A 24,217-nucleotide genomic window follows, 5' to 3' on the forward strand; every position below is an offset into this window, starting at 1 on the left:
CATCATACTGTGTAGGTGGCTGTGGGGGATATAATACTGGGGGCTGTGGAGTATTAAGACCGGAGAAGAGGGAAGTCTGCAGAGACGAGATGTGGATGTGAAAAGTCACCATGGTATCTGGACAAGATGGAGACAAAAAGAAAGAGCAACTCCAATCAGAGAAGATTGCACTTATAATGTATCTGGATGTAAATGTTTACTTGTTGATACTGACTTTGTCTAATCAGTACTGTAGTTCCTCTATGGTTCGCAGTTTCATAATGATTGATAACAACAACTCCCAGCATCTCCTTACAATTGTTAAGGACATACTGGGAGTTGTATGTTCATGTGGTACAATTGTATATGGGCCTGACTTGACATTTCAATTTATTTCTGTATTAAGCTTGGTGATGTAGTCATGTACTGGTGTATTTATTTACTAACAGTGGTTCACGTGATGTATTCATGTACTGATTATGGTTCTGGTGATGCATTCATGTACTGATGGTGGTTCTGGTGCCGTATTTATGTACTATTGATGGCTCTGGTGTTCCATTTATGTTCTGATGACAATTTTGGTTTTGTATTCATGTACTGATAATGGTTCTGGTGATGAATACATCACTAGAGCCATCAGTAGTACATAAATATAGCACTAGAATAACCATCACTACATAAATACGTCAACAGAATAATCAGCACATGAATATGTCACCAGAACCACTATCCATACAAGAATATGGCACCAGAACCACCATCAATTTTGTTGCAAACTGTATTTGTCACATGACGGACACAAAAACCATCATATGTATCCCTTCATCTATAATGGGGTCTGTTTAGTTTCCTTTAGGGTATACGCCAAATGCTGGACACCATAATTGAAAGCAAATGACCCCCCGTTAAAGTTAAGCTATATTAGTTTCCATGACTATCCTTATGTCTGACATATAAAATATGGGACATCAGGGATGAATATCACTGTTTGTCCCTTGTATTATGCAAATGGTCCAAAAACAATGAATGATTCTATATCTAACTTTGAAATTGCACTCCTTGTTGAGCCTCACTCCAAAAGTACACCACTGTTTTATCTTTTCTGGTATTTTTTGGTGAAAGTGGTCATCAGAGCTTGTTACCTGACCCATCTGGGGTGAAAGGATGTGTGTTAGGGGTCCTGTTACCTTAGTCTCTGACCTATTCCTTTGCTTGGGGGCTTGAGGGTTCATTGGGGAGAGTTGGAGGGCGTCACTGTCTTCATCTGCCTAGAGCACCAAAATACATTGTCCCAACCCTGCCTGGGCACCTGTGCGGCTGTACAGGTTACACCAATGATATGTCCGCCCCTGCAGTATATACACTGCTCAAAAAAATAAAGGGAACACTCAAATAACACATCCTAGATCTGAATGAATGAAATATTCTCATTGAATACTTTGTTCTGTACAAAGTTGAATGTGCTGACAACAAAATCACACAAAAATCATCAATGGAAATCAAATGTATTAACCAATGGAGGCCTGGATTTGGAGTCACCCCCAAAATTACAGTGGAAAAACACACTACAGGCTGATTCAACTTTGTTGTAATGTCCTAAAAACAAGTCAAAATGAGGCTCAGTATTGTGTGTGGCCTCCATGTGCCTGTATGACCTCCCTACAACGCCTGGGCATGCTCCTGATGAGGTTGCGGATGGTCTCCTGTGGGATCTCCTCCCAGATCTGGACTAAAGCATCTGCTAACTCCTGGACAGTCTGTGGTGCAATGTGACGTTGGTGGATGGAGCGAGACATGATGTCCCAGATGTGCTCAATCGGATTCAGGTCTGGGGAACGGGCGGCCAGTCCATAGCTTCAATGCCTTCATCTTGCAGGAACTCCTGACACACTCCAGCCACATGAGGTCTGGCATTTGCCTGCATTAGGAGGAACCCAGGGCCAACCGCACCAGCATATGGTCTCACAAGGGGTCTGAGGATCTCATCTCGGTACCTAATGGCAGTCAGGCTACCTCTGGCGAGCACATGGAGGGCTGTGCGCCCCTTTAAAGAAATGCCACCCCACACCATTACTGACCCACTGCCAAACCGGTCATGCTGAAGGATGTTGCAGGCAGCAGGTCGCTCTCCACGGCGTCTCCAGACTCTGTCACATCTGTCACATGTGCTCAGTGTGAACCTACTTTCATCTGTGAAGAGCACAGGGCACCAGTGGCGACTTGGCCAATCCTGGTGTTCTGTGGCAAATGCCAAGCGTCCGGCACGGTGTTGGGCTGTGAGCAAAACCCCCATCTGTGGACGTTGGGCCCTCATACCACCCTCATTGAGTCTGTTTCTAACCATTTGTGCACACACATGCACATTTGTGGCCTGCTGGAGGTCATTTTGCAGGGCTCTGGCAGTGCTCCTCCTGTTCCTCCTTGCACAAAGGCGGAGGTAGCGGTCCTGCTGCTGGGTTGTTGCCCTCCTATGGCCTCCTCCACGTCTCCTGGTGTACTGGCCTGTCTCCTGGTAGCGCCTCCAGCCTCTGGACACTACGCTGACAGACACAGCAAAACTTCTTGCCACAGCTCGCATTGATGTGCCATCCTGGATGAGCTGCACTACCTGAGCAACTTCTGTGGGTTGTAGAGTCCGTCTCATGCTACCATGAGTGTGAAAGCACAACCAACATTCAAAAGTGACCAAAACATCAGCCAGAAAGCATTGGTACTGAGATGTGGTCTGTGGTCTCCACCTGTGGACCACTCCTTTATTGAGGGTGTCTTGATAATTGCCAATAATTCCCATCTATTGTCTATTCCATTTGCACAACAGCATGCGAAATTGATTGTCAATCAGTGTTGCTTCCTAAGTGGACAGTTTGATTTCACAGAAGTTTGATTTACTTGGAGTTTTATTCTGTTGTTTAAGTGTTCCCTTTATTTTTTGAGTAGTGTACATCATGTACAGAGGAATGCACACTGTTCAAGACCTCTGCTTGCTGTCAGTGAAGGTGAACACTCTCATTTATATTCAGAAGCTGAAAGTACCATCCTTTTACACAACGTTTTCTTACCAATTGTGTCCGGTTTACACAATTCTCTCTAGGCAAACAATGGCTGCACAAATCTCTCTCTTGTCTTGGTACTTGGCTACATTGTATCAGTGCCACTATTCACAGAGGATTGTCTACTCAGGACACAATTGTAACAAACCCATAGCTGTAAAAAGAATTAGGTCTGTACACATACAGTATTTGGCTTTAGTTGGAATCAAGAATGTTAAAAATAGGGAAGAGAAAAGTTAAGAAGTATGTTAGAATGTCACAGAACAAAAAATAAAAGGTAAATAAGAAAAAAAGTGACACAAATTGAAACAAATTAACTTGCATCCAAAATCCATTCCTGCGGTTCTCACAACGTCCACTAGGTGGTACCAAAGAGCTGTAGTTTGACAATCTATAGTCTTGTGTTTTTGTGAGGAGCAATGAGACTACATGTCCCAGAAGGCTGTGCGGCGGGGCGTCTGAGCCTCCACAATGAATTGTGCAGAATTCTTTGCTGCTGATGTGTGAGGGAGCAGCCTGCGCTGGGCGTCGTGTTCCTCCTGTGCCACAATCCTCTCCCTTAAAGGATCCCAACCTGGACGTGGATCATGTAATGTAGGATCCCCTACTGCTGCTTTCTCGCCATATTGAAGGCTATAGACAGGAACCCAGGAGGTGAGTTAGGACTTTGCAAATTGCAAATACAAGGATGTTGTATCTTAGCTCAGGATTATCTCCTCTGCCTGTCAATCAAAGCTGCAAAGTGCAAAAGCAAGGGCTCTGACTGCTCCTTAAGGAGGCTCCAAGGAATGCACTCAATGTCATTTTTGCAAATGCAATATTTTTGGGGGTTTTGGCCACACCAGTTGCATTTTTTTTATTATGGCTAAAAAATAAAAAATTTCAAATCTGATTTAAAGATATCAGCGGCTTAATATTGTGGACGGCTGTAGATCCGGATCTGTTGAATTTTTAGAGTGATGTTGCTTTAAGAAAATATCTAAAGTTGCAGTGTATCAGATAGGTGGACTACAATCTACACCATTCAGTTCATGCTGGGAGTATGTGGAGAGTCACCAGTTGCATACTGAGGTCGGGGGCATGCTGGAAGTTGTAGTGTCTCAATGGCTCCGAATCCAAAGGATACAAATGTTCTTCAGGACATGTTGGTGCTTATAGGAGGAACACATTCTGTCAGCAGCAATTACGCCATGCTGAGAGTTGTAGTGTCACAACAGCTGGAGAACTACAAGTTGAAAAGAGATGTTGAGGCATTCTGGGAGTTGTAGTGTCAGAATAGCCAGGGAGCCACAGGCTATAGATAGGTTAGGTCATGCTGAGAGTTGTAGTTTCAAGACAGCTGGGTAAGCACAGGTTTCTTGTAACAGGCTCTGCTAGGAGTTGTAGTATCACAGCAGCCCAAGGGCAAAATCTTTCACACTGGTTCCTGTGTTACAAATATTTTTTTCAGTCTCCCAATTTTATAATATGTCATGTCTCTTTAATTTGGAAAAGAAGGGGTTAATTTCATTTAAGTATTCTTTGGCATCTTAAGAGGGGCCGGGACTGAGCAGGAGGCAGTAACCAAATATTTTTTCCCGATTGGTTCTTTTACAGATCCTCACGGAGTTGGGTTTCCAGAAGTACAAACACCCCTTCTGATGGCGTCCAAACTTTTGAGAGCTGTCATTTTAGGACCACCGGGATCTGGTAAAGGGACCGTGTGCCACAGGATCGCCAAGAACTTCGGGCTGCAGCATCTGTCCAGCGGTGATTTCTTGAGACAGAACATCCGATACAATACCGGTAAGATAAACCTATCAGCAGATTTCTCCTGGGCGCAGGGCAGGGGGCACCGAATGTTCTCGGATATTATATATGATTTATTAATGAGGTTCTATATACAGAATGGCTGAAAGAAAGGGATACAACCTGACGAGATGGAAAAAGCATCGATCAGAGAGGAGTCATATTCAGCACTGAAATACAGAACTATGAGGCCCAACCTGGAGAACATTACATCACAGACAGACAGACAGACAGATAGAGGGATGGATAGATAGATAGATAGATAGATAGATAGATAGATAGATAGATAGATAGATAGATAGATAGATAGATAGATAGATATGGAGAGAGATTGGTGAGTGGTATAGGAGAGCAATAAATCACACATTGTTGTGAAAAAATGGCATGCAACAAAATTTGCAACTTTTTGACATCAGAAAATTCACAGAAAAGCCTTAATATCTTATACCTATTCAATGGTGTAAGTGACCAAGTAGTCAAGCATGAATTTCTATTTTTGTCTTAAGACAATGTTGTCCTCCCAAGGTCACCTAGACCCAAATCATTGCTTAGTCCTGTTCTGTAAATACTAATCACGGAGCAACGACGTCTGATTTTATACTGTCTTGTTTCAGACAAATTAACATGTTGCATAGTTTCATATAGGGGGCAGTATTATAGTAATTATATTCTTGTACATAGGGGGCAGTATTATAGTACTTATATTCTTATACATATGGGGCAGTATTATAGCCGCTGTATTCTTGTACATAGGAGCAGTATTATAGTAGTTATATTCTTGTACACAGGGGGCAGTATTATAGTAGTTATATTCTTGTACATAGGAGGTAGAATTATAGTAGTTATATTCTTGTACATGGGGGCAGTATTATAGTAGTTATATTCTTGTACATAGGGGGCAGTATTATAGTAGTTATATTCTTGTACATAGAGGCAGTATTATAGTAGTTATATTCTTGTACATAGAGGCAGTATTATAGTAGTTATATTCTTGTACATAGGGAGCAGTATTATAGTAGTTATATTCTTGTACATAGGGGCAGTATTATAGTAGTTATATTCTTGCACATAGGGGGCAGTATTATAGTAGTTATATTCTTGTACATAGAGGCAGTATTATAGTAGTTCTATTCTTGTACATAGGGGGCAGTATTATAGTAGTTATATTCTTGTACATAGGGGGCAGTATTATAGTAGTTATATTCTTGTACATAGGGGGCAGTATTATAGTAGTTATATTCTTGTACATAGAGGCAGTATTATAGTAGTTACATTCTTGTACATAGGGGGCAGTATTATAGTAGTTATATTCTTGTACATAGGGGCAGTATTATAGTAGTTATATTCTTGTACATAGGGGCAGTATTACAGTAGTTATATTCTTGTACACAGGGGGCAGTATTATAGTAGTTACATTCTTGTACATAGGGGGCAGTATTATAGTAGTTATATTCTTGTACATAGGGGCAGTATTACAGTAGTTATATTCTTGTACATAGGGGCAGTATTACAGTAATTATATTCTTGTACACAGGGGGCAGTATTATAGTAGTTATATTCTTGTACATAGAGGCAGTATTATAGTAGTTATATTCTTGTACATAGGGGGCAGTATTATAGTAGTTATATTCTTGTACATAGGGGCAGTATTATAGTAGTTATATTCTTGTACATAGGAGCAGTATTATAGTAGTTATATTTTTGTACATAGAGGCAGTATTATAGTAGTTATATTCTTGTACATAGGAGCAGTATTATAGTAGTTATATTTTTGTACATAGAGGCAGTATTATAGTAGTTCTATTCTTGTACATAGGGGGTAGTATTATAGTAGTTATTTTCTTGTATATAGAGGCAGTATTATAGTAGTTACATTCTTGTACATAGCGACAGTATTATAGCAGTTTTATTCTTGTACATAGGGTACAGTATTATAGTAGTGATATTCTTGTACATAGGGGCAGTATTATAGTATTTATATTCTGGTACATGGGGTACAGTATTATAGTAGTGATATTCTTGTACATAGGGGCAGTATTATAGTATTTATTTTCTTGCATATAGAGGCAGTATTCTAGTAGTTTTATTCTTGTACATAGGGTACAGTATTATAGTACTGATATTCTTGTACATAGGAGCAGTATTATAGTAGTCATATTCTTGTACAAGGGGGGCAGTATTATAGTAGTTATAGTTTTGTACATATGGGGGCAGTATTATAGTAGTTATATTCTTGTACATAAGGGCAGTATTATAGTAGTTATATTCTTGTACATAGGAGCAGTATTATAATAGTTATACTCTTGTACATAGGGGGTAGTATTATAGTAGTTCTATTCTTGTACATAAGGGGCAGTATTATAGTAGTTCTTTTCTTGTACATAGGGGGCAGTATTATAGTAGTTATATTCTTGTACATAGGGGGCAGTATTATAGTAGTTATATTCTTGTACATAGGGAGCAGTATTATAGTAGTTATACTCTTGTACATAGGGGTAGTATTATAGTAGTTATATTCTTGTACATCGGGAGCAGTATTATAGTAGTTATAGTTTTGTACATTGGGGGTAGTATTATAGTAGTTATATTCTTGTACATAGGGGGCAGTATTATAGTAGTTATTTTCTTGTACATAGGGGCAGTATTGTAGTAGTTATATTCTTGTACATAGGGAGCAGTATTATAGTAGTTATAGTTTTGTACATAGGGGGTAGTATTATAGTTTTTCTATTCTTGTACATAGGGGGCAGTATTATAGTAGTTATATTCTTGTATATAGGAGCAGTATTATATTAGTTATACTCTTGCACATAGGGGTAGTATTATAGTAGTTATATTCTTGTACATAGGGAGCAGTATTATAGTAGTTATAGTTTTGTACATTGGGGGTAGTATTATAATAGTTACATTCTTGTACATAGGGGGCAGTATTATAGTAGTTATTTTCTTGTACATAGGGGCAGTATTATAGTAGTTATATTCTTGTACATAGGGAGCAGTATTATAGTAGTTATAGTTTTGTACATAGGAGCAGTATTATAGTAGCTATACTCTTAGACTTAGGGGGTAGTATTATATTAGTTCTATTCTTGTAAATAGAGGCAGTATTATAGTAGTTAAATTCTTGTACATAGCGACAGTATTATAGCAGTTTTATTCTTGTACATAGGGGACAGTATTATAGTAGCGATATTCTTGTACATAGGAGCATTATTATAGTAGTTATATTCTTGTACATAGGAGCAGTATTATAGTAGTTATATTCTTGTACATAGGAGCAGTATTATAGTAGTTATATTCTTGTACATAGGAGCAGTATTATAGTAGTTATATTCTTGTACATAGGGGGCAGTATTATAGTAGTTATATTCCTGTACATAGGGGGCAGTATTATAGTAGTTATATTCTTGTACATAGGGGCAGTATTATAGTAGTTATATTCTTGTACATAGGAGCAGTATTATAGTAGTTATATTCTTGTACATAGGGGCAATATTAGAGTAGTTATATTCCTGTACAATGGAGCATTATTATAGTAGTTATATTCTTGTACATAAGGGCAGTATTATAGCAGGGAAAAGAGGTACATCCAGTTCTCAAAAATAATAGTCAAAGCTGGATAAAATAATAGTCAAGCTTTTTTCTTCACAATGAAATCCGCAACAAACAAGAACAAAGAATTCCTGTGTCACGTTTCAAACACTAGAGGTCTTTTTAGTTGTGGCCAAGCTTCACGGAAACGAGCTGTACACCATCAAAGATAAAAGCTGTCATTGCAGGAGAATGACAGCAGATACAAAAAGCAAGTTAATTGCAAACTTGCTTATTTTCTTGCTAACTTATTAAGGCAGTTCAATACAGTGACAATACCTTTTAAAGGCTTGTCATTTTGGTTTTTATCAAAGTGTCTGTGTAATTCTCTCAAGATTACTGCCTCCTGGCTCTAGAAAGTAGCTATAATGTTCGTCTGCCCAGGAGCTTGATGGGAGCAACATAAATAAAGAATAACGTTCTCTCCTTCCTTCCTCTTCTCTAACTATTTGTACAGGTTTATGAGTCAGGGACTTGCAGAATGCGGACTGGAGGTTTTGTGCATAGTTGTGAGGAGACTCACAGATTTACAGGGAAGGTGTTTTCATTTTCCACATTGGACTGAATATAGGACAAGCACACAAGTCTCCTCTGATTGGGTTGCCTCCTCCTATAAATGTATGATGTTTTGGGCTTCCCTTTGCTGATTGCCTCTAGAGATGGAGCTGTACAGAGAGAATTGAACCCTCGTTTTCAAGGACTAGATTGTTTAGTAAATATATTACCAGTTTTGCTATTTTAAAACATAAATGACTATGTAAATGGGTTTTCTTCCCTGTCTTGCTCATTCCTCAAAGCCAAAATTGTCTTGTCCTCCTCCAGCAAATGTTGGAACAAAGTGACCTCAACGCGCCTTAAAGAGCACCAGCCAGTTTTCTAAAACCACACCATTCCTGATATAGGACTGTGTACACATTACCATTCAGCCCTATTTAATTTTACGGGACTTTGTTGCATTTCCCATCACAGCACTTGGTCGGTCAGGGCAATATTTTGGAAAGTTTTTTTAGCACTGTGGTTTTAATGAATCGTTCAAGGGAATATAAGGCTCTGTCACACGTTGCATTTTTGCTGCGTTTTTTTCTGCAGGTAAAACCTGCTCTCTTGGCAGTAAGGCAGCGTGCCCGCGATGTGTTTTACAAGCGTTTATGCTGCTGAATTTACGCAGCGTAAACGCTTGTGAAACGCTTGGTAATCCGTCCCCCATGGTCCCCAATGACAAGCCGCAATTTCAATGCCCATGCTGCGGATTTTTCCGCAGCGTTTTTGATGCGCTCAAAAATCCGCAGCATGTCCATTATTTTTGCGTTTACGCACGCGGAATTGCCTTGTCGACGCAATAAAAAACGCAAGGCAATTCCGCATGTCCCAAACACTTCATAAACGCGCAAAAAATGCTTGTAAAATTCCACAAGCGTTTTTCCGGGAAAGGACATGCAGAAATGAAGCAGAAATTTTCTGCTTCATTTCTGCATCGTGGGCACATACCCTAAAGAAGCTGCTGACATAAAGCAGATTTTGCTGCCTTTTTAGGCTATGTGCCCACGTTGCATTTATGAAGCAGAAAATTTCTGCTGCATAAATGCAAGTCCTCTCCCGGAAAAACGCATGCGGAATTCCGCACGCGTTTATCGCGCATTTTTCGCGCGTTTATCACGCGTTTTCCACATGCGGAATTGCCTTGCGTTTTTTATGCATTGGGCAAAGGCAATTCCGCTTGCGGAAACGCAAAATTAAATGACATGCTGTGGATTTTTGAACGCGGCATAAACGCTGCGGAAAAATCCGCAGCATGTGCATAGAAGTTGCGGAATCCCATTGGGGACCATGGGGTGCGGATTACCATGCGTTTTTCAAGCGTTTACGCTGCGGAAATTCCGCAGCATATACGCTTGAAAAATGCTACGTGGGCACACAGCCTTAGGCTGTGTGCCCACGTAGCATTTTTCAAGCATATATGCTGCGGAATTTCCGCAGCGTAAACGCTTGAAAAACGCATGGTAATCCGCACCCCATGGTCCCCAATGGGATTCCGCAACTTCTATGCACATGCTGCGGATTTTTCCGCAGCGTTTATGCCGCGTTCAAAAATCCACAGCATGTCATTTAATTTTGCGTTTCCGCAAGCGGAATTGCCTTTGCCCAATGCATAAAAAACGCAAGGCAATTCCGCATGTGGAAAACGCGTGATAAACGTGTGCCCACGTAGCATTTTTCAAGCATATATGCTGCGGAATTTCCGCAGCGTAAACGCTTGAAAAACGCATGGTAATCCGCACCCCATGGTCCCCAATGGGATTCCGCAACTTCTATGCACATGCTGCGGATTTTTCCGCAGCGTTTATGCCGCGTTCAAAAATCCACAGCATTTTTCAAGCATATATGCTGCGGAATTTCCGCAGCGTAAACGCTTGAAAAACGCATGTATATCCGCACCCCATGTTCCCCAATGGGATTCCGCAAGTTCTATGCACATGCTGCGGATTTTTCCGCAGCGTTTATGCCGCGTTCAAAAATCCGCAGCATGTCATTTAATTTTGCGTTTCCGCAAGCGGAATTGCCTTTGCCCAATGCATAAAAAACGCAAGGCAATTCCGCATGTGGAAAACGCGTGATAAACGCGCGAAAAATGCGCGATAAACGCGTGCGGAATTCCGCATGCGTTTTTCCGGGAGAGGACTTGCATTTATGCAGCAGAAATTTTCTGCTTCATAAATGCAACGTGGGCACATAGCCTTACGGCATTTTTTTTGCTGCCTTTTTATTGTCTCTTGTGCATGCTGATAAAGTTTAGTGCTCCCAAAGAAAACATGATGAAACTTCCTTAAGCTATGTGCCCACAATGCAGAAATGCTCCAGATTTTTCCTGAGTGTTCCGGCATCTCCCTGGCAGAAAAAAAGCATGCGGAATGTACATGCGGATTTAACATGCGTTTTGCCTGCCAGGGACAAGCGGAAGTGAAGTGTTTTGATCATGCGATTTCGCATGCGGGTTGTCAAGCACTTTCTAAGCGATTTTAGCATGACTTGGAAAAGTGCTTGACAACTTGATCACACTATATAAATCCATGCAACCGGCATGGATTTTATATAGTGTGACCAAGTTAGTTAAAAAAAAGAATAAAAATGGTAAAAAATAAACAAAAAACATTATACTTACCTTCTGATGGCCTCCGGTCTCCTCCGGTGTGTCCGGTCTTCCCGGTGTCTCGCGGTTGTGTAAAAAGACCTGCCAGGACGTCATTTAGTCATGTGACGGGTCACGCGACCGCCGACGTCGGCGGTCGCGTGACCCGTCACATGACTAAATGACGTCATGGCAGGTCCTTTTAGACCATCTCGAGCTGCCGGGAAGCCAGGACGCATCGCTATGAAGACCGGGGGCCATCAGAAGGTGAGTATAATGTATATTTTTTATTTTAATTTTTTTTTTAACAGGTATTATGGTACCCGGGTCTGGAGGAGAGTCTCCTCTTCTCCAAACCCGGGTACCATCCGCACATTGAATCACTTAATATCCGCATGTGCACATGTAGTGATGCGGATATTAAGCGATTCAATGCAAGTCAATGGCGGCGAAATCGCCGCGATTACGCAAAGTAATTGATAGTGCTGCGGATTTTTCCGAAATGATAATCCGCAGCGGAAATTTAAGAAACGCATAGTGAGCACACAGCCTTAGGTTTTTGCACCAAAAACACAGCAAAACCTGATACCTGTGTTTTTTGCACTTACCCATTGCTTTCTAGGGGTGAAAAAACGCTGCAAAAATGCTGAAAAAACACCAAAGGAAGTGACATACTGCAGTTTGCAAAAACGCAGCAGTTTTCCAATTCGGTCAGGAAAAAAAAAACAATGTGTGTGAATGAGATTTCTGAAATCTCATAGCTTTTGCTGGTACTGTAAACCGCAGCTTAAAATTTGCATAAAAAACGCATTAAAAACACAACGTGTGAACATAGCCTAAGAAGCTTTAAACTGTAATATATCTTATTAGAGAAACCTGCTTCTTTCTCAACTTTTGAGCCACTTCTTCTTTTCTCCCTTCCCCATGAATTCATTATTTATTCAGAATCACTGTATGAATATGTTTTGCTCAAGATAAATGACAGGCTGCCAGCTCACTGAGGGATCAGATTACAGCGAAAATGGGAGAAAGAGTTAGAAACAGGTACAGATACACAATAGATCCTGCTGCTGCCTTATAGGAAGTGGTTTTCTGGTAAGTGTTATACTGTATCTCACACCAGAGCTGGAGTCACAGCTACACTGCTTATCACTGCTATATAATGCCCTTTATCCTGCTGGTGCTCCTTAACATGTGCTACATAGAGACAGGAGAGCGAGATTCCTTCAGCACAGTGTACGGGAGACATAATAGCAGCTAATCTCCATCCACTAGCTCAGAGACAACTAAAAACTAGAGGGGAAAAGCTGGTGAAAATGCAGGATACAAGTCATATAATGGCCAGAAATAATGTTATTCCTCATATACTTATGCATGAAACTTTATCCTAAAGTAATAGGTATACTTTTAGATTAAAAAAATCACAGAAAAAAAGCATCTGTGTTCAGCACCAGCAGGTCACAATATTAACCCCTCTCCGACATGTTGTAATAATACGACACATCGGCTTCCTCCCTTTGGTGCGGGCTCCGGTGCTGAGCCCGCACCTTTCCGGGCACATGACAGCTGATCTGATCAGCTGTCATGTGCCCCTAACAGTCGCAGGTGGAATCTGATCCACCCACGGTTGTTAACTAGTTAAATGCCGCTGTCAATCTCTGACAGCGACATTTAACTCTCGCTTCCCTGAAGCGCGTCACTGGCTCCGCCCATCAGCGACCCAGTCACATGATCGCAGGTCGCCGATGGGTTGGCATGACAGCTCGGGATCTGCAGGAGACCCCTGCTGTTGTCATTGCTAGATTGCTATGAGTGCCGCCCAGCGGTCGGCGCTCATAGCAAGTGAGCAATTCTACTACACACACACGCGATCTGATGATCGCCTGTGTGCAGCAGAGGCAATCAGACAATTGCGGCTTCTAGTCTCCTATGGAGACTATAGAAGCATGCAAACAGTAAAAAAAAATTGTTATGAAAAATAATAAAAAAATAAAAAATATATAAAAGTTTTAAATCACCCCCCTTTTTCCCCATTCAAAATAAAACAATAAAAAAAAAATCACATATACACATATTTGGTATGACCACGTTCAGAATCGCCCGCTCTATCAATATAAAAAAATAATTAATCCTATCGTTAAATGGCGTAACGAAAAAAAAAAATCAAAACGCCAGAATTACGTTTTATTGGCCACCACTACATTGCAATAAAATGCAATAACGGGCGATCAAAACATCGGATCTACCCAAAATGGTTTCAATAAAAACGTCAGGTCGGCGCGCAAAAAATAAGCTGTCACCCAGCTCCAGATCCCGAAAAATGGTGGAGACACTATGGGTCTTAGAAAACGGTGCCATTTTTTTTTTTTTTTAACAAACTTTGGATTTTTTTCACTACTTAAATAAAAATGAACCTATACATGTTTGGTATCTATGAACTCGTAATGACCCGGATAATCATAATGGCAGATCAGTTTTAGCATTTAGTGAACATGGTAAAAAAAAACCAACAACTGTGGAATTGCACTTTTTTTGCAATTTCACCGCACTTGGAATTTTTTTCCCGTTTTTCAGTACACAATATGGTAAAACCAATGGGGTCGTTCAAAAGTACAACTCGTTCCGCAAAAAAATAAGCCCTCACATGGCCATATTGACCGAAAAGTAAAAAAGTTATGGCTCGGGGAAGAAAGGGAGCAAAAAACGAAAACTGAAAATGGCCCGGTCATGAAGGGGTTAATGTACTACAGGATGCAGCAGTCCCATAATAAAGGCGAAATATCTGGATGAAACGACCATTCCCACACCGACCATTCTTGGAGGAATTAGTTGCCTAGTGTTCTAAATGGCTAGTATAGGACGCCAGTCACACAGGTACGTGTGAGGCACTATTGGTTGCACCTGCACTACTAGATCAGGCGGGTTGCCAAGCACTATATAAGTGCACCCCACAAGGATAGACACCCCAATTCCCCCACCCAACACTAAAGGACCCTGCAAAAGATGTAACAAAAATGCATGAGGTATTAGTCGATATTTTGTCCAAAATATGCAAGATTGCAACCAACATCAAGGGTCCTCATTATCTGCGAGTCCCTACACTAAAATGTAATGCAACCCCCTAAAAAGGGCATAAAATTCAACAACATGACAGAAGACGTGACTGCTTTTAGGGTCACGCAGTTTCTGTAGGTTATTTTTCCTTTGCTTTTTCTTGCATTCTTCCTGATTGAGAAGATGAATTGTACTTTAATATCGGCCTTGTCTGCAGGTTAATGCACACTCGCTTCACCGCTTCATTATCACCGTGTTTGCTCCTGTTTTCTGCCGTGGGCGTATTGTCCCGAAGGGATCTGCTGACAGCAAGTGGCATACGTGTGGCACACAGCTTATATCTGGAGGGCTTGTGCGGTGCAGTCAATGTGGCTGCCGACAGCCGGGCAGCTGCTGGGACGTTCAGGCATTAGAAAAAGACTTACAGAGAATAAGAGCGGAGTGTGAGCCCGGATTAACCTATTATAGTAGAAATGACAACAGGGACGGAAGCGCAAGATAAAAAGTCCTTTTTATTCACACACTTCTTTGTCTTGTCCGGGTCTGGCATGGCCGCCATTACTGGGGTTGTCAGACCACTTTCCCAGACCCCTGAACAGTAAATGTTTTCATGTTCTCCAGCATTTTGGGAATGGGAACATTAGACTGATTTACCATTCAGGGGTTTGGTACAATTCTGTCTTCTCGTGTCAGTATCGTCATCAGTTGGGATCCAGGCACCTAGATCCCCACTGTCACCTATCCACAGGACAGGGAATAGTTTGTTGATCAGTGGGGGTCCAACGCGCTGGGACCGATTGACCAAAGAATTCAGCCTTGACTATCATATCTGCTGTATATAGAGGTGTCATCACTGTACAGGAGGAGGAGGTGAGCTGTGACATCACCTATTGTGAATCCTGTGTTATCTACTGTATATAGAGGAGTTATCACTGTACAGGAGGAGGAGGAGGTGAGCTGTGACATCACTTATTGTGAATGGTGGATCCTGTGTTATCTACTGTATATAGAGGTGTTATAAGTCATTGTACAGGAGGAGGAGGTGAGCTGTGACATCTCTTATTGTGAATGGTGGACCCTGTGTTATCTACTGTATATAGAGGTGTTATTAGTCATTGTACAGGAGGAGGAGGTGAGCTGTGACATCACTTATTGTGAATGGTGGATCCTGTTATCTACTGTATATAAAGGTTTTATCAGTCACTGTACAGGAGGAGGAGGTGAGCTGTGACATCACCTATTGTGAATGGTTGATCCTGTGTTATCTACTGTATATAGAGGTGTTATCAGTCACTGTACAGGAGGAGGAGGTGAGCTGTGACATCACTTATTGTGAATGGTGGATCCTGTGCTATCTACTGTATATAGAGATGTTATCAGTCATTGTACAGGAGGAGGAGGTGAGCTATGACATCCCTTATTGTGAATGGTGGATCCTGTGTTATCTACTGTATATAGAGGTGTTATCAGTCATTGTACAGGAGGAGGAGGTGAGCTGTGACATCACCTATTGTGAATGGTGGATCCTGTATTATCTACTGTATATAGAGGTGTTATCAGTCACTGTACAGGAGGAGGAGGTGAGCTGTGACATCACTTATTGTGAATGGTGGATCCTATGTTATCTTACTACATAAAGAGCTTAATGCTGAGATGAGTCCGAGAAAAACATCAGCTGACGTTGGAGCGATGACTCTCTTGTTGTAGATGACGACAATGAAAGGGAACATTTTCCTATTGAATTTTTAAATAGTTTAACCCCATCAGGCATGCCAAGTCATTGCCTTAGACTTAAGGTGGGCAGCATTATTATGTTGATGAGAAATTTGAATACAAAACGAGGACTTTGCAATAGCACACGATTAGTTGTAACATCATTGAATAGAAATATTCTCGAGGCAGAGATTTTAGCAGGATCAGCTGAAGGTGATAAGGTATACAGAGAGATTTCCACGCGATCTGCCCTGGGCAATTCACTTTTTGAATTGGTGAACGTCTCTGTAATCTTCTAAATGTTATTTTTGTTTTCCATAATGCCATTTACTAATTTATTAATTATGACAACTTTGTTGTTTATCATGTAAAAAGGCTGAAAGTAAATAGACATGGGTAATTTGAGTTTTATTAGTAGAGCACACTTTTCTAGCTTCCTTAACTTATTTGTTTCAGAACTCGGACTGCTAGCATACTGCATATAGAGGTTTTATCACTCACTTTACTGGAGGAGGAGGTGAGCTGTGACATCACCTGCTGTGATTGGTGGATTTTGTGTTGTCTATTGTATATAGAGGTGTTATTAGTTATTGTACAAGAGGAGGAGGAGGTGAGCTGTGATATCACCTATTGTGAATAATGGATCTTGTGTTATCTGCTGTATAAAGAGGTATTTTTTAGTCATTGTACGGGAGGAGGAGGTGAGCTGTGACATCACCTATTATGAATGGTGGATCCTGTGTTATCTACTGTACATAGATGTGTTTGTTATTAGTCATTGTACAGGAGGAGGAGGAGGTGAGCTGTGATATCACCTATTGTGAATACACATTGAAGCGTGCACTGTGAGTGTTACTGCTATGGAGGCAATGTTTGTCATTGCTATGGGGGTACTGGAACTGCCATTATTTTGAGGACATTATGACTGCAATGGGGACAATGTGAGTGTCACTATTATGGGGGTGCACTGTAGATGTCATTATTATAGGACACTGTGACCGTCACTTATAAGAGGGTACTCTACGCTGTCAGTGTTATGGGGGCACTCTGACTGTCACTACTGTGAGCATGGCCAGCATTAAGGAGTGGGGGCAAACTGTGTGATTTCCCAAGGCCTTCATCCACAAAGGTGCCCCTAGTGTTGCCTACAGGTTCAGTGGGTCGTTCAATTTATGGCTGCCTACCTTTACAAGCCAGAAACTGCACCTATAATGGCAGTCCTGCATTATCAGTACAGTTTCCAAAGTTGGAAGTATAGAAGGACCTCTGAGGACATCATGGTCACATGACTAAAGGTCCTTCTTCACCCTGGACCGTTGCTGTCACTGTTATGGGTGTACCGTGGATGTCATTGCTATGAGTGCAGTAAATTTTATAAAATATAGGCACAAAAAATTGCAGCCTCCTTCCTTAGACAGCACCACACCTGTCCACAGGTTGTGTCTGGTATTACAGCTAAACTCCTTTCCTGCTGAAATACAATTTTCCTTTTTCGTTAAGGGGTAAATGCTCTTTTACATATATTTATATGGAGGATGAGAACTAATAGACTGGTTGATGTCCTCTCAGTGATCGACTTGTTTGCAGCTTGGGGTTTTTTGACCTTTCCTCAGGCCTATTACCCAGTGACTGGGGCACTTGGCTGCACATGGCATTTCTTTTCCTGATTAGCTGTATGATTCTCCAGGAGGTGGTCGAGCGTAGCTGTTGCCCAGCAGGCGCGAGAACCATGGTGGGTGTCTTAGCGTTAATGAAGCGGGCAGCAGAAGTGAAGGTTAACCTGTAAACAGCATGCCCATCTATATTAATCATTGAGCCTGTAGGATGAGAGATCCCAGCCTGTCTGATGACTTCGGCTCCAGAAGGGGACAGCGAAGTGGTTGACTTTGGATTTACTCCAGAGACACAATGGGTAGAAGCCATGTGCTTTGTGGAATATTACAGCAGTGTGCCGGATGGATTAACTTGTAGCTATGGCAGTCCATGGAAAGTTGCAACCTTGCAAAATAATATCTGACTCCGCCATTCTCGAACTTCGTTTTCTGATTTTAGGTAAATAAAGCACAAATCATCATACAATGGAAAATTCTACAATTTTGGCTCTGATTAATTAAGACTGGCTTTATTGTCTGCCACTCCTGATGAAGTTCATTAATGAATTTGGTGCATCTTTCAGCTTGTCACCACAAGAAATTTCCTTTTCTGTATGAGGAGTTTTTATGTTTTTTTTTTTTTTCTGAAAAGGTTCGGAAAAAAGAACATGCATGTCACTTCTTTGAAGCTGATCCTGATAGAACTAGACAGCACTGTCCAATCAAAAGTCTGAAAAAAACACTTCCAAAACCTCTCCAAGACCCACCCTAAGGGCGGTTTCACACGTCCGGATATTTACGGTATCGGAAAAAACGGTACCGAAGATATCTGTGTGGTACACTTGTGGCGCCCGTGTGCCGCATCAGGAGCACACGTATCGGCGCCTTCGAATCAGTGTACAGTTAGCGCTGTTCCCAAGCGCCAGGTGCTGAACGCTGCCCTCATCATAGTCCCCTGCCGGCGCTGCGATCAGCACCAGCAGGGTTTAATGATGAGTGTAGTATTCTGCTCCTGCATTGTCTCCACCGGTAAAAATAAGAATAAAATAAAAAAATCCATATACTCACCTGTCCTAAGTGTCCCCTGCTGTAATTCATGCAACCGCTCAGCAGGGGAGCCGGGGAGAATAACTCCTGCAGCGAGCAGGCCCCAGAGCTGTGCTCAGCGAGTGGTGTCCTATCACTCACTGAACGCAGCAGAGGTCTGGGGACTGCTCACTGCAGGAGTCATTCTCCCCAGCTCCACTGCTGAGCGGTCACATGAATTACAGCGGGGGACATTTAGGACAGGTGAGTATAAGGATTTTATTATTTTATTCTTATTTGTACACATGGACACTGTGGGAGCAGACTACTACTCCCTACCTTGTCCCTTGCTCGTGCTGTTCACAGCGTGAGCAGGGGACAACGATGAGGGCAGCATTCGGCACCCGGCGCTTGGGAACAGCGCTAACTGTACACTGATTCCAAGTCGCCAGTACGTGTCACACTGACACACGGATGTCATCCGTGTGTGTTCAGTGGGAGACATTTTGCGGACCATGCAGTGTGTAAAAAACGGACATGTCAGCGTGTTTTGCCCACGGACACACTGTCCGTGGTAACACACTTGACATGTGCGCAGACCCATAGATTTGAATGGGTCTGCATGTGTCAGTGTCTCCAGTACATGTAGAAACTGTCAACACTAGTGTTGAGCGATACCTTCCGATATCAGGAAATATCGTATCGGATTGGATCGGGCCGATACCCAAAAAGTATCGGATATCGCCGATTCCGATACCGGAAACCAATGCAAGTCAATGGGACACAAATATCGGAATGAAAATAAACCCTTTCTTTCCTTGTAGGTTAATTCTACATGAAGTAAAACAACTAAGAATAATGTAGAATGACATGAAAAGCCGGCAATTCATCAGCGGCATACACCGGTACCCGACAATTTACAACAGAAAGAATAGAGCTTCACACATAGATTAGATAGATAGAAACATGTCAGTCACATATATATGAAGTACAGTGACAGTGTTGCTTACTGTACTTGTCATTTAGTGTAAAGGATTTATTAAAAAAAATATTAGTGTTTTCGTGCACCGTCTCTTTAAAAAAGCCGGCCGGCAATTCAGCATCTGTACCCGACAATTTATAACAGACAGAATAGAGCTTCACATTTAAAAAAAAAAACGTGGAGCTTCGCCCTATTTTTGTGTCCAGCCAGGTACAACTAGGCAGCTGGGGGCTGGAATCTGCAGCGCAGGGAGGCCCAAGCTTTCTGGGCCCCACCCGCTGCAAATTGCAGTCCGCAGCCGCCCCGGAAAATGGCGCGTTCATAGAAGCGCCATCTTCTGGCGCTGTACCCAACTCATCCAGGGCCCTGGTGCGGTGGCTCACTGGGTAATAAAGGGGTTAAGGCCAGCTTGGCATTATCAGCTGGCCCTAAGCCCGAAATTCATGGGGTCACGCCAATATTAGACATGACCACCATGAATTTCTAGTAAAGTATTTAAAAAAAACACAAACACCCAGAAAAAAGTCCTTTAATTGAAATAAACACACAATTCTTTATTGTTCTAAATTAAACCATACTTACCATCACGCCCATTCCAGCTGAAGCCAACGATCTCCTGCAATAAAAGAAAAATAATAAAGCAACCTCATCCTTACCTTTCCATGGCTCCCACGACGGCTCCAGCTCTGCTACATCGAGATGACAGGCTGGACCGCAGCAGAACGCTGCCATCCAGCCTGTCATCCCGCAGACACTGAGAAGCGCAGGCATACTTCCACTCCTCAGTGTCTGGCTGTGACGGCATCCAGATGAGCCGACAATGAACTCGGCTCACCTCATGTACGTCACTGACAGCGTGGGAGAATTCTCCTGCACTCAGCGCTTCAGCGTGAGAATTTTCCCACGCTGTCAGTGACGTGCATGAGGTGAGGTCATGTCCAATGAACTCGGCGCACCTCATGCACGTCACTGACAGCGTGGGAAAATTCTCACGCTGAAGCGCTGAGTGCAGGAGAATTTTCCCACGCTGTCAGTGACGTGCATGAGGTGAGCTGAGTTCATTGGACATGACCTCGGCTCATCTGGATGCCGTCACAGCGAGACACTGAGGAGCGCAAGCATGCCTGCGCTTCTCAGTGTCTGCGGGATGACAGGCTGGATGGCAGCGTTCTGCTGCGGTCCAGCCTGTCATCTCGATGTAGCAGAGCTGAAGCTGTCCTGGGAACCATGGAAAGGTAAGGATGAGGTTGCTTTATTATTTTACTTTTATTGCAGGAGATCGTTGGCTTCAGCTGGAATGGGCGTAATGGTAAGTATGGTTTAATTTAGAACAATAAAGAATTGTGTCTTTATTTCAATTAAAGGACTTTTTTCTGGGTGTTTGTGTTTTTTTTAAATACTTTACTAGAAATTCATGGTGGTCATGTCTAATATTGGCGTGACCCCATGAATTTCGGGCTTAGGGCCAGCTGATAATGCCAAGCTGGCCTTAACCCCTTTATTACCCAGTGAGCCACCGCACCAGGGCCCTGGATGAGTTGGGTACAGCGCCAGAAGATGGCGCTTCTATGAACGCGCCATTTTCCGGGGCGGCTGCGGACTGCAATTTGCAGCGGGTGGGGCCCAGAAAGCTTGGGCCTCCCTGCGCTGCGGATTCCAGCCCCCAGCTGCCTAGTTGTACCTGGCTGGACACAAAAATAGGGCGAAGCCCCACGCATTTTTTTTTTTAATTATTTCATGAAATTCATGGAATAATTAAGAAAAAAAGGGCTTCCCTATATTGTTGTGTCCGGCTAGGTACAAATAGGCAGCTGGTGGTTGGGGGCAGCCCGTTCCTGCCTGCTGTACCTGACTGGACACAAATATAGGGCGAAGCCCCACATAATTTTTTTTTAATTTTTTCATGAATTTCCTGAAATAATTAAAAAAAAATTGACGTGGGGCTTCACACTATATTTGTGTCCAGCCAGGTACAGCAGGCAGGAACGGGCTGCCCCCAACCACCAGCTGCCTATTTGTACCTGGTTGGACACAACAATATAGGGAAGCCCTTTTTTTCTTAATTATTCCATGAATTTCATGAAATAATTAAAAAAAAAAAAAACGTGGAGCTTCTCCCTATTTTTGTGTCCAGCCAGGTACAACTAGGCAGCTGGGGGATGGAATCTGCAGCGCAGGGAGGCCCAAGCTTTCTGCCCCCCGCTGAAAATTGCAGTCCGCAGCCGCCCCGGAAAATGGCGCGTTCATAGAAGCTGGATGCTGTACCTGGCTGGCATACAAAAATATGGCGAAGCCCACGTCAAAAGTTTTGGGAAAAATTAATTAAAAAATAAATAATAATTTAGGGACTGCATCTTTATTAACTCCTCAAATGTCATTTAGTGTTAAAATAATGGATTTATTTAAAAAAAAAATGGCGTGGGATCCCCCATAATTTTAGTCTCTAGCGGAGGTTAAGCAGACGGCTGGGGCAGATGTTTGAAGCCTGGGAAGGGGGTAAAACCCACGGAGCTTCCCAGGCTACTAATATCAGCCCCCAGCTGAATACCTAGCCTTTACTAGCTATTAAAATGGGGGACCCCCCAAAAAAAATGACGTGGGGTCCCCCCTATTTTAATAGCTAGCAAAGGCTAGGCAGACAGCTGGGGGCTGATATTAATAGCCCAGGAAGGGTGCCATGAATATTGGCCCCCTCCCAGGCTAGAAACACCAGTCGTCAGCCGCCCCAGAAATGGCGTATCCATAGGATGCGCCAACTCTGGCTCTTAGCCTCGCTCTTCCACGCTGCCCTGGTGCGGTGGCAGGGGGTAATAGTGGTGGGGTTCATGTCAGCGCCAGCTGCCATGAAGCCCAGGTTAGTAATGATGGGCGTCTATAAGACACCCCCATTACTAACCTACAAAGTGTTAAAAAGAAAAAACACACTACACCCAGAAAAAAATAATTTATTTGAAATAAAACACACAATTTTATTTAATTCTTAGTTTACTAAAAATAATAGTTACCTGTCCACGTTCCTGCGCTGATCTCCCATGCACAGCTGTCACATCTGGAGATGGTGACAGCTGTGCATGGCTGCTGTAAGCTCACGCTGCCGGGAACACGTCCGCTCCCGGCAGCGGGAGCCACTGACTGAGGTCACCGGAGTGAATTCAGGCAGCGCAGCTCCGGAGACCTCCTTTACGGCACTGCTGTACCGTGGGAATTTCTCACGATACAGCAGGGCCGTAAAGGAGCTAACCGGAGCAGCGCTGCCTGAACTCCGGTGAACCCTTACGGCCCCGTCATTCTAGCGGCGGCAGCGGTTCAGAGCGGTCACAGTTTATGTGGCTGCTCTGAACTGGAGATCTTCGTGGGACACTCGTGGACTGCTACGGAGGGGTAAGGATAAGGTTGTGGTTTATTATTTTATATTTTATTACAGGAGATCGATGGCTTCGGGGAATTAGGTGTCTAGGTGAGTATAGGTGTAGTTTTTTATTTTTTACTTTATTTTAGGTGGCGATCGGCGGGGACAGGTAATGTATAAACTAATTTATTTTAGGTAACCACTGGCCACCAATGACATGTATCTAACATTTATTGGGGACACAGTAGGGCAATTTAAATAGCAGGATCAGTCTGATGGGAACTACTGCTCCCATCGAGCTGATCCTGCTGGCAGGAGTGGACGGGGGACAGACATAGGCCGATGGGAGTAGTAGTGTCACATCGGCCTATGTCTGCCTGCACGCACACACCCGCACAGACACCGCACACACCCGCACACATCGCACAGACACCGCGCACACCCGCACAAACATCGCGCACACACCCCGCACACACACCCCGCACACACACTAATCATGACGGGCTGATGGTCTGGGAGGTGAGGCTGACCTGTGCGGCCGTGGGAAAGTTCATGTGAGTTCATGCAGTCAAGCATGAACTCACATGAACCCTCTGAGGGCAACGCGGCGACTTCAAATGAACAGCTGATCGGCATCACCTGATACCTCAGCTGTTCATTTGAAATAACCGGCGGGAAAGCGCAGCACAGAACGGGAAAGCCGGCGGTGAAGTCTTTTCACTGCCGGCTTCCCCGCCCGGGTCCTTCACTCCCCGCTCCTTGGAGCTGCGCTCCCCGCCCGGTCCTAACTTACGATCGGGATGGGAGGTGGCGAGGGGAGCGGAGGATCGGGGTGGGAGGCTGCGGGGAAGCAGTATGGGGCTGTGTGATTGTTTAAAAGCCGGCGGCTTTATACCGCCCGCCGGCTTTTAAACAATCAGGAGAATTCTCCCCCGCTGGGATGGCATTCTGATGACAGGCTGGATC

General features: G+C 43.1%; 1 protein-coding gene across 1 annotated transcript in view; it reads left to right on the forward strand.

Annotated features, from left to right (window-relative positions):
* Nucleotides 1–3,470: 3,470 nt before the first annotated feature.
* Nucleotides 3,471–24,217, forward strand: part of AK4 (adenylate kinase 4) — a 77,350-nt gene continuing 56,603 nt past the window's right edge. Inside the window, exons 1-2 of the mRNA XM_073643824.1 lie at nucleotides 3,471–3,683; nucleotides 4,626–4,814. Coding sequence (XP_073499925.1) covers nucleotides 4,670–4,814 — 145 coding nt within the window. The 5' untranslated portion in view covers nucleotides 3,471–3,683; nucleotides 4,626–4,669. The remainder of the gene's footprint in view (nucleotides 3,684–4,625; nucleotides 4,815–24,217) is intronic.

This window comes from Phyllobates terribilis, unplaced genomic scaffold, assembly GCF_046119375.1.
Source record: "Phyllobates terribilis strain yellow unplaced genomic scaffold, ASM4611937v1 Scaffold_8__6_contigs__length_399053987, whole genome shotgun sequence".
NCBI classification, from domain to species: domain Eukaryota; kingdom Metazoa; phylum Chordata; class Amphibia; order Anura; family Dendrobatidae; genus Phyllobates; species Phyllobates terribilis.